Source organism: Carcharodon carcharias, chromosome 16 (assembly GCF_017639515.1).
Source record: "Carcharodon carcharias isolate sCarCar2 chromosome 16, sCarCar2.pri, whole genome shotgun sequence".
NCBI classification, from domain to species: Eukaryota; Metazoa; Chordata; class Chondrichthyes; order Lamniformes; family Lamnidae; genus Carcharodon; species Carcharodon carcharias.
In genome coordinates this window covers 93522281-93538029 of record NC_054482.1, presented here as the reverse complement: position 1 = coordinate 93538029, position 15749 = coordinate 93522281, and the positions used below count along the sequence as shown (strand labels likewise).

General features: G+C 39.6%; 1 protein-coding gene across 9 annotated transcripts in view; it reads left to right on the top strand.

Annotated features, from left to right (window-relative positions):
• szt2 (SZT2 subunit of KICSTOR complex) overlaps positions 1–15749 on the top strand; it is a 247917-nt gene that overhangs the window by 221536 nt on the left and 10632 nt on the right. For all 9 annotated transcript variants that reach the window (XM_041208824.1, XM_041208825.1, XM_041208817.1 and 6 more), the window contains 3 exons: positions 1417–1539; positions 9122–9608; positions 10711–10827. In XM_041208824.1, coding sequence (XP_041064758.1) covers positions 1417–1539; positions 9122–9608; positions 10711–10827 — 727 coding nt within the window. The remainder of the gene's footprint in view (positions 1–1416; positions 1540–9121; positions 9609–10710; positions 10828–15749) is intronic.

Sequence of the window (15749 nt, the reverse complement as noted above, 5' to 3'; positions counted from 1 at the left end):
AGAAGCTAACTGACACATAGTCAACTGTTTTGCTGGTTACTTGGTCTAAAAACGACAACAACATGCATTTATACAGTGCCTTTCATATAGCAAAACACTCCAAGAAATCTCAAAGGAGCATTATCAAACAAAATTTGACACTGTACCACGTGTGAGATATAGGGCAGGTGCACAACAGCTTGACTGAAGTGTTGGATTTAAGAAACATCTAAAGGAAGAGAGAGAGGCCGAGTGGCTTAGGAAGAGGTTTCTAGAGCCTCAGGCCCAGGCAGCTGAAGGTACAATGTCGATGGTGTAGCAATGAAAATCATTGATACAGAAGAGATCAGAATTGGGAGGTGCGATCTTGGGAGCTTTGTAGGTCTGGAGGAGATTAGAGATAGGGAGAACAAGGTCATGGAGGAAAACAAGGATGAGAATTTTAAAATCGTGTCGTAGCTGGCCTGGGAGCCAACAAAGGCAACAAACAAATGCTAGGTGAACGGGCTTGGTGTGAGTTATGACATTGGCCGCAGAGTTTTGGATGAGGTTGGAAGATGTGAAGCTGGCCAGAAGAGCATTGGAATAGCCAGGTATAGAGACAACAAAGGCATAGATGGATATTCACCTTGGGGTCAAATAGGACATTGAGATTAGAAATTATCTGGTTTAACTTCAGTGACCAAACAGAGGAATGGAACAAAGTTTACGGAGGGATTGAGACCAAAGATAATGGTTTAGGTCTTCCTAATATTTATCTGGAGGAAATCTCTACTCATTTAGGACTGGAAGTCAAACAAGCAATATGACAAATCAGAGACAGTGGAGGGGTCAAGAGTGATGGTTGTGAGGTAGAGCTGGGTGTCATCAACATGTGAAATCCGGCATTATGTTTTCAGAAGAGGTTGCCAAGGGAAAGAATGTGGGTGTGAAATAGGATGGACCTCCCCCATGTCCCTCAACGATTTAAAGATCAGATCATGTCTCTCTCAGTATGCCTCCAGTGAAAGCAAGTTCAGCTGTGTAAATCACCCTGATAATTTTGTACCCTACATCCTAGAACCATCCTTGTTGCATTTGTCTGAACCCACTCCACATCATCAGTGTCCTTTTGACAATTCAGTGCCCCATACTGCACAAACTACTCCAAATCTGCCTTCTCTAACAAGCTGATCAAGATTTAAAAAACTTTTCTTTTTAACTTATAAGGTGGATTTTAGATGTAATCAGAGCATAATTGCAAGAGCAAGTATGGGCAGAGATTAGTTATGTTTGTTCTCCACAACATGAATGATAATAAATATTGAATTGTCAGCTTGTTTTTGGAGTATTACCTGGGATGTCATTATAATAGTTTAGAAAAATAATGTATTAGAATCATTTTTTGGTATTAATGAAAAGACTTGCAGGAATTTCTTCAATGTTTTTAACATCCAGATCTGGATCATATAAAGATTCTGAAGGAATCAGACACCATGATGAGTTTGACGTGTCCTTGTTGGTGTGTCATAGTGCAGGCCCTTTTGAAGAACAACCAGAAACAGAACGCAACATGCTACGGTAGGATTTTCATAGGATTATCTCTTATTTTCTTTGACTCGTTTTAGTGGCCTTGTTTTGTCCACCTGGAGTTTTAAATATAGGAAACATATAACCTCCAAGTCACCCTCTCGATTATTTGTATCTCTAGGTTCAATGTTCTCTCCTTCACAGTGTAATAATCCCTACATCGTTCTATGCTACTGCGGTGAGAAATGTTTACAAAAGCTGTGTACCTGTGCAAAGTTTATAGTCGGGATTTTCCGGTCCTGCCCATCGCGGGCCTGGAAGTTCTCGCATGAAGTCAAAGGACCTTTGGCTGGTCCATCAAATTTTCTGTCCTACCCGGAATGATTCCTGCTGCAGCAGGACCAGAAAATCCTGGCCCATGTGCCTGTGATGCTTATGTCAAATCTCAAGGCTGGAATCTTGTGGATCCTTGATAAATTTGGCATCTGGGCTTGTTACATTGGGAGGGGGTGAAGCCTGTAATTACATTGTGGCGTACACTTCACTACTAAGCTTTCCTCCCCAAATATATTTTTGAGCCTTGGAGTTACGAATGATATTTCTAGAGTAAGTTGGACAGTTATTGTACTGAATAGTTGTTATACTGATTAATGTCACATACCACATTCAGTCTAACACTCTATGATAAATCCTGTGCTTTTCCTGTAAACATATTTTCTTGACTTAATGCTGTGAAGTCTAGTATATATTTCCAAAATACACTGCGTTGTAATGGTATGCTCTCAGCATAGTGGGCAATAATATGGCCCTGATATTTTCTGCTTTTGGTGTATTTTTGCCTTTGTTCCACCTAGATTTTGACACTCAGTTGATTTGATGTTACAGTTTACCTTCAGATATGATCTCGGTAATTATGTATAAATGAAGGGTTTAAGTTTGTCTACATAAACTGTAGTGATTTCAAGAATTTTCAATTTGTAAAGTGAGAATCAATTAACAATATATAGTCAAAATTTAAACTAGCCTTTCCAACATAAATCTTCCCCTGATCTGTTGTTTCTACACAAACCTAATTAGTAAGTATAGACCTGTTTGACACAAACCTCAAATACAAGTAGAACTACTTGTTAATTATCCTTTTGGTCGATTTGTCTATAAATTGTAATTTGAAGTCATTTCTGAAGGCTTTCTGGTTCATCAAGCTATGGAGCTATGGCTGAATCTGATCACTATTATTACACTCCATTAACTGCCTTGTACTACAATCAATATCAGAGCCATAGCAGAGGGATGTTTGAAGCATTGATGCACAAGGAGAACAGATTTCTTTTTAGCAAACCACACTACAGGTACAGGCATGGTTAAAAGGGTCTTATTGCAATAGGTAGGGTTAAGAAAACTTAAGGAAGACTAATTTAGGTTTGTTGGCAAACCTCAACCCAGGATTATATATTCTGCAGTCCATAAACTATGTGCACCTTAAAAACCTTGTCTTCCTAATTTGTTTACTTTCTGGTTATAAGAAGATATAGCTAAAGATTTACAAAATGATTTATGCTGATTTACAATGCTTCTGACAAATGAAAATTAACACTGATGAATACAAAGTACGACAGGTGGGTCTAAAATATGGATCAACAGTACAAGTAAGTAGCATTAAACAGATTTATGATTAATAGGTTGAACATTTGTTTCAGTATCCAGAATGTTTGGCAGAGAAATTAAGAAAATTAACAGAATATTGGGATTATAAATGTAACTGAAACAATAAAATAGAAGTCTTCAGAAACTATGTGATGGCTTTACAATACACTTCAAACTATTATGTTTATTATGAGGTAAACATAAGTGGAAAAGTTATAGAATGATAACAACACTGAATCTAAGTATAAAATGGATCAGTATGAGAAATGATTAGGACACTTCAACAAAGTTGTTTAATTAAATAATAAAGATAAAGTAATCCCAGATTATCACTTGAAATGAGTCAGTAAAATAGGACTAGAGGATTTACCTGGTTCTTAGTTTAAAAAAAAACATGCAGTTAGTACTGATTTGTGTAAGAACCTCTTTACTTGGTGTGAAATATGCGGAGGGATCTGCTAGTCAGCACAATAGAGCCAAAAACAGTTATTTTGATTTTGATCAATGCTGCAATGCGAGAGGGTACCAGAGATCTGAGGTTCAGTGGATCAAAAAGCCATTTCTCATCTCTTAAGTGTTTATGGAACAAAATAGGCCAGTATTCAGGAGGAACATCATAGCCCTTTTAAGCCTTTCAGTCTTGGAGTAACTGCTGACCATGTGATCTTCTCAAGCAATTCCTGCAGCTTAGATCATATTTTGATTTAATTGTCTATTTTTGAGGCACTGTACCTCACCTTCCACCTTTTCACATCCAAAGCTGATTTTTTCCATCCTCTGAATACAGTTCTGAGATAAAGATCCAAGATGAGGATTTCATTAGGTTTCTGGGTGATCGAGCAGCTGCTAACAAGATCATAGTGTCCAGTGATTATTTTGCTTTGAATGACTGCATTTGCACGTGGATAATGATATTCAGACAATGCTGAATTTATCTACTGAATTTCAGTAGCTAAGCTGTGTGTCCCGCACGCCTGTCTTTAAGTGACTGTAGGAACATAGGAACAGGAGGAGGCCATTCAGCCCATCGAGCCTGCTCTGCCATTCAATACAATCATGGCTGATCGAACACTTCAATGCCTTTTACCCACATTATCCCCATAATCCTTTACGTTATTGTTAATCAGAAATCTATCAATCTCTACCTTAAACATATTCAATGACTGAGCTTCCACGACCCTTTGGGGTAGAGAATTCCAAAGATTCGCAACCCTCTGAGTAAAGAAATTTTTCCTCATCTCGATCCTAAGTTTCCCCCTTCTTTTGAAATTGTGTCCTCTTGTTCTAGACTCCTCGACCAGGGGAAACACCCGACCTGCATCTACCCTGTCTATTCCTTTAAGTATTTTGTAGGTTTCAATGAGATCATCTCTCATTCTTCAAAACTCTAGAAAATACAGGCCCAGTTTAACCAATCTCTCTTCATAAGACAGTACCATCATCCCTGGAACAAGTCTGGTGAACTTTTGTTGCACTCCCTCTATGGCAATAATATCCTTTTTGAGGCAAGTGGACCACAGTACTCCAGGTGCGGTCTAACCAAACATCTATGCAATTGAAGCAAGACTTCACTACTCCTGTACTCAAATCCTTGTGTGATAAAGGCTAGCGTTCCATTAGCCTTCCTAATTACCTGCTGCACCTGCATATTAGCTTTCAATGACCTATGGACAAGGACACGCAGGTCCCTTTGTACATCTACACGTTCCAATCTCTTACCATTTGGGAAATACTTTGCACATCTGTTCCTTCTACCAAAGTGGATAACCTCACATTTCTCCACATTGTATTCCATCTGCCTTGTTCTTGCCCACTCACATGGTCTGTAGATATCCTCCTGTAGCTGCTTTACATCTTCCTCACAACACATGTTCCCGCCTAGCTTTGTATCATTAGTGAACTTGGAAATATTACATTTGGTTCCCACATCCAAATCATTGATATATATTGTGAACAGCTGGGGCCCAAGTACTGATCCTTGCGGTACCCCACTAGTCACAGCCTTCCAATGCAAGAATGACCCGTTTAGTCCTTCTCTGTTTTCTACCTGTTAGCCTAATCCATGCCAGTATATTGCCTCCTATCCCATGTGCTTTTAATTTGCTAATCAATCTCCGGTGGGGGACTTTATCAAAAGCCTTCTGAAAATCCAAGTGTACTTCGTCCATTGACTCTCCTTTATCAATTTGTTAGTAATATTCTCAAAAAACTCCAACAGGTTCGTCAAACATGATTCCCCATTCACCAATCCATGCTGACTATGCCCAGTCAGATCATGATTATCCAAGCGTCCATTTATCACAACCTTTATAATAGATTCTAGCATTTTCCCTTCTACTAATGTAAGGCTAACAGGTCTATAGTTCCCTGTTTTCTTTCTCTCTCCCTTCTTAAATAGTGGGATGACATTTGCTATCTTTCAATCTTCAGGAACCATTCCAGAATCTATAGGATTTTGGAAAATGATCCCCAGTGCATCCACTATCTCTACAACAACCTCTTTCAACACTCTGGGATACAGAATATCAAGTCTTGGGACTTATCAGCTTTCAGTCCCATTAATTTCTCCAATACAACCTTCTTACTTAAACTAATTTCCTTCAACTCGTCATTCTCCCTAGCCCTTGGATCTCTAAATTTGGGAGATTTCCTGTATCTTCCTCAGTGAAAATAGACACAAAGGTATCATTTAGCTTCTCTGCCATTTCTCTATTCCCCATTATGAATTCTCCTGACTCTGCCTGTAATGGACCCACATTTGACTTAGTCAAACGCTTCCTTTTTACATACCTATAGAAGCTTTAACAGTCCGTTTTTATGTTTTTTACTAGATTGCATTCATATTCTATTCTCCCTTTTTTTTTTACCAGTTTCTTGGTCTTCCTTTGATATATTCTAAAAACCTCCCAGTCCTCAGGTTTATTACTACTTCTGGCAACTTTATAAGCCTTTTCTTTTAATCGTATACAATCCTTAATTTTCTTTGTCAGCCCACAATTGACTGTCTTTTTTGGGTTTTTGCACCTTGAAGGAATGTATAGGTTCTGTAAGCTACATCATAGTTCTTTGAAGACAACCCTTTGCCTATGTACAGTCATACCTTTTAATGTATTTTCCCAATCCACCTCAGCCAATTTGTCCCTCATACCGTCATAATTTCCTTTATTCAACTTTAACCACCCTTGCCTCAGAGTGAACGACCTCACTTTCAAATATAATGTAAAATTCTATCATATTGTGGTCACTCATCCCTAAAGGGTCTTTTACAACAAGATTATTGCTTAGCCTTTTCTCATTACATAATACTAGTTCTAAAAAAGCCTATCATCTAGTCGGCTCCTCAACATACTGCCCTAGAAAACCATCCCTATCACACTCCAGAAACTCATCTTCCACAGCATTAGTGCTCAATTGGTTTATCCTGTCTATATGCAGATTGAAGTCACCCATGATTATTGTATTGCCCTTGCTACATGCTTCTCTCATCTCCTCATTAATACCATGCCCCACCTTACCACTACTGTTTGGTGGCCTATAAACAACTCCAACCAATGCCTGCTGCCCTTTGCTGTTTCTTAGTTCCACCCAAATAGATTCCACACATTGTTCTTCTGATCTGAGATCCTCCCTTACTAATGCCCTGATCCCATCCCTTATTATCAGCACAACTCCATCTCCTTTTCCTTCTTATCTGTCCTTTCTAAACATCGAATATCCTTCAATATTCAGTTCCCAGCCTTGGTCACCATGCAGCCATGTTTCCGTAATGGCAATTATATCATACCCATCTAACTCTATTTGTGGCTTTAGATCATCTACCTTATTGTGAATGCTAAGTGCATTCAGGTAGAGTGCCCTTTTTGACATAATTCCACATTCAAAGCATACTCAATGCTTTGCTTTGTTCCTCCTGCCTTCTAGTCTCACTACTATTTCTGAACTGTGTATGTCTCAAACTGGAATTCTATCTTGACTGTATAGCTGGATACTTTACAGGGACTATAAGCAGCCTTCTCCTAGTTTATTATGTGATATTCCTGTGTGATAAAAGATTTCAAAATAAAGATTAAATCAAATTCAAAATTATACAGTACATTGGCCATGTTCGACAATGGATTAGGCATGCACTGTTACACTGTATACGTCTGCAGTAAGATTTCAATGCCTGTAAACTTTCCACTCCCAGTTTGCCCCAAAATAATACAATACTATATAACCTTCCCTCAAATCACACTTAGTTATGCAATATTATAAATTTTCTATGACTTTAAAAAAAATGAATTTTCCTTCCGCCACCCCCCCCATCAGTGGTTCCATCATTGCTAAATGTATCTAGGGTGCTGGGTGTCCTTCTGGACCCTGATCAAGTAGATATTATTCATGCATGAGACTTAACAGTAATGTCAGTAGTATATTTGACTTAGGAGGTATTAGACTTAAGAAATGACCTGTTTTCACCTGCCTGCCATACACCCATTTCCAGCAGGAGGTGCTGGATTTCAGTAGGAACCAGGAATCCTGGTAGATTTTTCTTTCTTAATAGGGATGTATGGAGCCAAATGTAACACTATGACCATGAGCCCAGCTGAGATTGCTTAACTTGGCACAGTTAAAATATGTTAAGCAATCTGATGCCTAAAAATAGGCTGCTCTTTCTCACCCAAGATTCCCAACAATGCAAGTTCTTGATCCCAGGTGTGGTTGAGACAAGCAGCCCCCACAGAATGGGGAACTTGATGCATCAACCTATACCAATGTGGTAAAGCTTAGCAATGGCTGATTCAAGAGTAGCCCTGGGGAAACTGAGAAAATAGGGATAACTTTATCTTTTGGGATGAGAAATGAGGTACAAAGATTGTGAAACTGAGATGGAAACATAAATAATTCACATATTGGTGATGGGTGAAGAGATTAAAATAATGTACCTATCAAGCCCCTTTCCTTTGGATATTTTAATTGGCACAATTAGGGTAGACCATCTACATGGAAAATTTACCATACAGAAGGCGGCCATTTGCTGGCCAAAAGAAGACCTATCCAGTTCAATCCCACTTTCCAGCTCTTGGCACATTATCCTGTAGGTTACAACACTTCAATATCATGTCCAAGTACTTTTTCAGTGTGATGAGGGTTTCTGCCTCCACCACCATTTCAAACAGTGAGATCCAGACCCCTACCGCTCTCTGGGTGAAAGATTTCTCAACTTTCCTGTAATGCTTCTGTCAGTTACTTCAAATCTAAGACCCTTGGTTATTGACTTTTCCTAGGTTATCCCTTTTCTCTAGGTTTTTGGTTCAGGACAGCTCATACTGATGATCTTCTCCATTGGTAAGATCCTAAGTGCAGTCAATTAGAGCATTTGCAGCATAAGGTTTTAATTTAGCACAATAAGCAAAATTGACAATATCACTCAAAGCCGAAAAGGCCGGTGTGTGACATGGGAAAATACACATGAAATTTTTCGAGAATTAAGACACATTTGGAATGTTGTGCAATGCTAATGCACTTCAAAATAAACATGTTAAGGCCTTTAAATGGTGGGGAAAAGGCATTTCATTACTAATTATGCAGTGCAACTTTCAGTCTACTGGGTAAGTTGAGCTTTACTCTGCACCTGCAAATTGTATATCTGAGCAGATAGCAGCACTGGATTCGAAAATGCCAATGTTCAATTCTTTATTTAGAAAATCAAATATGTCAAAAGACACAGCTACCAGCGAATCTGCATCTACAGGAAATACTAGGTTTTATAGCTCTCCCTGCGTAAGAAGTTAGTAATAAAAAAAAATTCAAACACATATAAATTTTCTGCCTGATCACAAGATGAAACATTTTTATCTTTCTCCTTGCTGAATTCGTACCCCAGCGATTCCAGTTGTATCTCTATTATATGCATTTTTTGCAACTTCAAGAATGACTCAAACCCATTCCTTGCTATAGGCACAAATACAAAAGTCAATTTTTAAAGTTTATTCTCTTTTTTTTAAAGATTGCGTTTCTATGTGATCATGACGAGCTGCAGGGAGCTCTTCCCAAGACTAACTGCTGATATGAGACGCTTTAAGAAATTACCGCAAACTCGTAGGGACTCTTTGGACTTTGCTAGAGATTCCTCATTGTCAGAAAAATATGAACCCGAAAGAAGAGAGACTGACCCAGATGGGTGGGATGAGACAAATGATTCCCGTGAGTTTTACTCACATAGGAAACCAGTGAAGATGGCGCCAGAGCTATTCTACTCCTCTCCACTCTTCCCTTTGCTGGCTTCAGAGGTAGCAACAGCCCAAGAACAAATTGCAATGATGGTTCAACAAGCAAAGTCCCACTGTCGTCGTGATGTTCTCTGGCAGCGCCTTTTCCTGGGAGAGCATCTGTCTTCAGACAAACACAAAATGAGCAAGCTGTCCTTTGCTGAGCTGGAAGAGTTACTTGGTGCTGTGCATAGCAAATCCATTTCTGAAATTGACCCACAACTGGTGAGAGATAGAATATTCTGTAGTTATCAGTTGAATATTATTTTCAATCTAGCCTGTGTTGTGATGAGAGTTCCTTACAACTGGTGTTGACAGGTGACTCAGGTACTTTTCCCCAGATACCCTGCCTTATTTATTGATACACATTCGGTAGAAGCCTGTAGAATCAATTCCTGACATACCCAAAACTCATGTCAATGCACTTGTCTAATGGGCATTGATTCCACAGAGAATCCACTGCACAGAGGTCCAGGATTTACCTGTATATTAATAGGGAGGCAACAGAGTAACCAAAGGCAGATAGTGATTGTGTATTTTAAAACCTCTCCCAATATAGCCATAACCAACACTGATAGAGTGTTGGTTAAGGATATATTCTCTGGTTGAAAAGCCTTCATGGGGCTGAAAATTGAAGAGTTATGAAGTTGTGCTTTCTGTGTTATAGGCTGGGGAATACTTTATGTTGAAGGTTCTCCTCAAAATCATTTACCTGTATCACTGCATATTATACTTTGAACTGTGAGATGCGTCACAGTTTATGCCATTACATTGATTTCCATATCCCTATATTGTATTGAGATTAAAACAGATAGAAGGCATGCATGATAGCTGTAACAAATACAATATAAAAGTATTTCAGGAGAAAGCTACAAGTGAAATACACAGATATAACTTTTTCAAAGTCTCATTTGAATCCTGAGAAGTGCAATCAGAAGCTTAACTTCTTCTCCAATCATTGAGAATGATATCTGAAACGGCAAAGTATGTGTTCTTGTTATTATGAATCAGACTGTCATCAAAAATAGGAAATGTTAGTGTAGAAGAATGAGCACTTCTCTTCAACAGACAGTATAGCATAGTGCATCTGCAAAGTAAGGATTGACTAATCTGCTTCAGCAATAGGCCCTATTTATATCTCTAACACAAGGAAGATTATGCATGAAGAAAACAAAACAATTAGTATCACTGTTTTGGAATTCGTTCCTCATGGACCTTTTTTGGATTTGTTTCTCCCAACCCTATTCACCTTCTTCCAATTTCATGAATATTCTTTCTAGCCTATTGCCTCCTCTATTTATTGTTGCTCTGCTCTCTCTTGTACCAGGATTGCTTCCTGTCAATGAGTACCAGCTGGTATCAGAGCCTGATCAAGGTTTTACTCAACCGATTCTGCCAGAGTTGCCGTCACTTTGTAGATGCAGATAGAGGAATCCAATACCTGGTAAGTTAAAACTCAGAATCTAACCCATTTATATCCATTGCCTGTTTTAAGTCACAGGTGGGTACATTACAGAAAATGAGTTTCCAGACTTGCCAACAAACTTCTTCACTAAAACTTGCAGATGATCTATGGCTTATAGATAAGTTATTTCCTCCTTTCTAACATAACATCATTGGGGAAACTGATTTAAGATGATTGAATGATTTAAACTGCAATTTTATAGCACAGCACATATTGGTGGTATTTTCACTCCACAATTTTGTGTGTATTTGTGTGGAAGTCAAAATCATTGGCCTTCCTGACGATAATTATACACCCACTTATTTGTATCTCTTACCGAGATACATAAGATTATATGGAAGATGTTTCGGGATGCTCGTAGTCAGGAGGCAGGTTGGAGCTAGGGCCTGGTTAGGTATTGTAGGAAGTGCAGCTTTGGTGTGTGGGGGCAGCAAGAAGGAAATGAAGGACACTAACAGAAGCAGATGGGTGCTGGGGAGTGGGAGTAGTTGGGGCCTGTTCTGATTGTTGGCTAGTGTGTATGGTTGTGGCAGTTGAATGTGGATGGATGGAGGTGTGGTTTTGGGCAATGGGTTATGGCAGCACTTAAGATTCAGATCAATTTGGAATCAGAAATAATTGAGTATGCTCTAGTAGAAGGAACGTTTCAAAATTGATCATGTTTCCATTCGCAAAAGTGTCCAAGGATCAATGTAAAAAAGCAGTAGTTACCAAAATATGGTTAGTGTTTTGCCTTCATATCACCTTCCAACTATCAGTAACTTTCCCCAAGATTATTACACTTGCATTTCTACTCCTAGTTAAGACAGCTGGGTCAGCTAAAAAACAAGGAGAGTTCTCCATCTTTAATAAAGCTATAGGATCCATGTGTGTTAAATTAATAGCAATGGAAATCATAAAATCAAAAGGAGACTACAGTAAATCTTGGTTTAACATTCTTCCATTTAACATTGTTTTGCTTTAACATCAGTAAGTTAATGGGGCCTATAATCTTGTTGAGTATCGCAAGATTCATTTGTACATCGTTTTCCACGTGACCCAATTGGCACCATTTTGGAGTGACCGCTTCTGCTGTCTAACTCTCCGACTTGTGCCCGACCCGCCCTTTTGCTGTACCTCCCACCCCCTGACTCAACCGCTCACCGCTTCCCTCTCCTGGAACAGCATACCTGTTCAAGATCCAGATTCAATCCAAAGCTCCAGGGTTGTGAAAGTGCAAGTTCCAGTGGTGCCGAAGTGCTGGGATGGGGCTATTATAAGCCATGTTTTTTGTAAATGACTCGAAGCTGCTCCTCCTGCCTCATTGCTCACCTCCAGAGCCCTCGCTCACAGCAAGGTTTCAGGAGAGGGAAGCAGTGAGCAGAAGCGTTTTTAAAAAATGTTGGATTAAAACAGCCCCAGCTCAGCACTTCTCTACTATTTGCACATCCTACCCCACCGCCCTCAGGACATTGTCCCTTTTCTGGAGTCATAGGGAAAGATGCTGTGGTGGTTTGACTAGTCTGCCAGATCGTGTTCTTGTTTTCTGTGGGAGAGGGTGAGGAACACAATGTTCTTATGGATGGGCCTGTGAATCATCCAGTAAATTGGCCGAGTTGTCTTCTGGGTTGCCAGGGTGGCCATTCCACTCCTGTAGAGGCTGTCTACTGGTAGATACCAGAGTGGATCTGTTTTGCCGAAGGACTCCGTGCTTAGCGTGCTTAGGTAAGAGCGTGGATGAATGGACTGACTCAAAACCTGGCCAGGCCAGTTCTGGTCTTGAACCCAGACAGACTGTCCTGGTGAGAGTGTTGGTAAATCCTGCACTTTGTGGCGACTGTTGTATGTTAGGTTTTGGTATGCCTGCTGGTGGTGCTCTTTTCCTTGTACTTTTTCAATCTCTGTTGCTTTGAGGCATGGTCGAAGGGTATGTGGGAGACTTGGGGACTGTGTATGTAATCTCCTACCCATTAAGAATCTCGGAGCCAGACCCTTCTGCAGTTGTGTAGACTGGTAGCACAGGTAGGCTAGGCTGACGTTGTCATTTTTCTTCAAAGGTTTAACAGTACGGACCCCTTTTTCGGTCTCACCATTTGCCTGTGGATACCTTGGCAAGCTGGTGATGTGGATTGTCCCTGTTTGTTTGTGGCCTGATAAGCTGGACTGAGGGTTGGCTTCTGCCCATGTTGGATTCTTTCCCCTTAAGATTGTCTTATGCTACTTGCGGAGTTCAAACAGTCTATCTGGATTGCCTTATGCAGGGTTATATCTTCTTTAGCTTGTAGGAGGTCAGAGACTACCATCTGTTACATCCACCACTATCCTGTTTCTGATGAGTTCAGACTTTAAATTTCGTATTCACACCTCTCTGCCATCTGTAGAGATCATTTATGAAGAAGTCGACACGTTCCCCGGCAGTTGGACTCTCTTATTGAATTTAGCTCTCTACAGTATTTTATTGGTTTGCAAGTTAAAATAAATATCAAAAGATTTTAAAACCTCTTTAAATTTAATGGATGACTCATTAGTACCCTGTCTTACAATGATGTTATCCGTAATCGGGCCTATAGAGTAAAGCAGCGTGTTTACCTGCTCTTCTTCTGACTTTTCATTCAAACCAGAAGTGATGTTGTATCTTTAAAATCTTTTCCTCCAAATACCCCAATTTGGGACTGTTTGGGCCTTGGGTTAGTCCAGACTGAGTAGCAAGTGTTGAATTGAGATCCATGTTTAAAAAACTTTAAATTGTGAGCAGCTTTAAGAACTTGCAGGCTTTAAAGATGCTGTTCACTGTTGACTCAGAGACAAAGGGATTTCCTACACTTGCTGGTTTTGGCAGGTTCTGCTGAATGACTATGGCATGCTTCTTGAAGAAGACTGTTAATAAGCGTTGCCTGGATTGGCTGTGTGCCAACTTCTTTCGTTCCACGATTTGCTAGGACAAGTAAAGATGCATTTGAATTTAAAGTTATACTTGCTGTTTTCCGAGCTGGACAGTTATGACATTTGTGAGAGATTTAAATAATTAATTCTTTTTATGATTTTATGAGCTTGGAGGCCATGTGCTGGGACTCTGACTGGAGGGAATCGAGCTTTAGCGATGGGCTTTCCTTCAGTGGCGTCTCAGATACTGAAGTAGGGAAAGGGTTCTCAGGGCTGGCTACAGCTCGGAACTTTAAAAGTTTTAGCTCAGCCTTGTAGGCTCTGTGGACTCTGTGCTCTGAAGCTGGACTTCCATGGGAGATTCTCTGGTGTCTTTTGCTGCAGTAAAGCTCTCTGCCTTCAGCTTCCAGGCCTTTTCTCTGGAGCATTTTTTGGCAAAGTTTCTCAGCATCTTCAACTTCTGTTGGGAACATCTCTCAGATCAGAATTTTCCTTGAGATTTTTTCTTAGTCTTTCAGCATCTTGGCTTGTTTCAGCATTTTAGCGATGTTGAGAGTTTTTGATCCCCGGTTGGGAGGGTATTGGTTATAGAAGTCTTTGTAGTCTTCAGTAGGATAACTGTAAGTCTTTATTAACAAGAAGAACTATTTACGCATACAGTAAAGGTACAGGCCAGGAGCTATCTCCATGTTTAGTTCCTAACCCTTCTCTGCTCAACACCACACTGACCCTGGGTCTGGGTCATGTGCCTTCTTACGTCACTCTGCTGCACTCAGTCCCACATTAACCTGGTATGTGCTAGCCCCTTATACTACAATCATGTCCAAACTCCAGATGGTTTTGGTAGAAGGGAGCTGGAAACCAGGCTGTTGCAAACTAGTGAACATTTGTTGACTATTTACTCTATTTATAGAGACTTCAGCAGGACTCCATTAGAACCTCTTCTCTCAGATTCCAGTTACATGTGATCTGACATCATTATAATGCACTCTAGCTATTAGCATAACAGCTATTGATCCTTTATACTTGAAAGCGAGCAGGAGGTACTGTAAGTGGAAAGTTACATTTTTCTTTCAAATTTTTAAATTTATTTTAAAAGTTATTTCATGTACCAATGTAGGAATTTAGCAATGTAAAATAGTTCAACTTTCAAGGTATAATACTTTAATGTTTTTTTCCTTTTGGGAAATGTCCTACAGGACCTAACACCAATTTTAACATTGATTCCTATGGAATTGATTTTCACTTAAAGTTGTTTCCCTTATAGCCATGATTTCCAGGAATGCAACCACAACTTTAAGTTCTTGTTGGAGTAATTCAAAACTGATTCAATTTCTGTGCTCTCTTTCCTAGTTGCCTTGTATCTTCTCTGGCCTCAAATATTTATCTGCTTTTCCCTTGCATCAACCACATCCTGTGACATCCTAGTATGTAAAAAGAAAAAGATTAGTCTGAAATGGGAGAATTTATAATAGAGAACAATGAAATCGTGGAGCAATTAAACAACTACTTTAGCTCTGTCTTCACGGAGGAAGATACAAATAACTTCCCAGAAATACTAGGGAACCAAGGGCCTAGTGAGAAGGAGGAATTGAAGGAATTTAGTATTACTAAAACAATAGTGCTGGAGAAATTAATGGCCCTGAAAGCCAATAAATCCCCAGGGTCCGATAATCTACTTCCCAAGGTACTAAAGAAGATGGCCATGGAAATAATGGATGCATTGGTTGTCATCTTCCAAAATTCTATAGATTCTGGAACAGTCCTGGCAGATTGGAGGGTGGCAAATGTAACCCCACTATTTAAAAAAAGGAGGGAGGGAGAAAACAGTGAATTACAGACCAATTAGCCTAATCTCAGTAGTAGGGAAAATGCTAGACCCTATTATAAAGGATGTGATAACAGGACACTTAGAAAATATCAATGAGATTAGACAAAGTCAACATGGATTTATGAAAGGGAAATCATGTTTGACAAACCTTACTGGAGTTTTTTTGAGGACATAACTAGCAGAATAGATGAGGGAGAACCAGTGATGT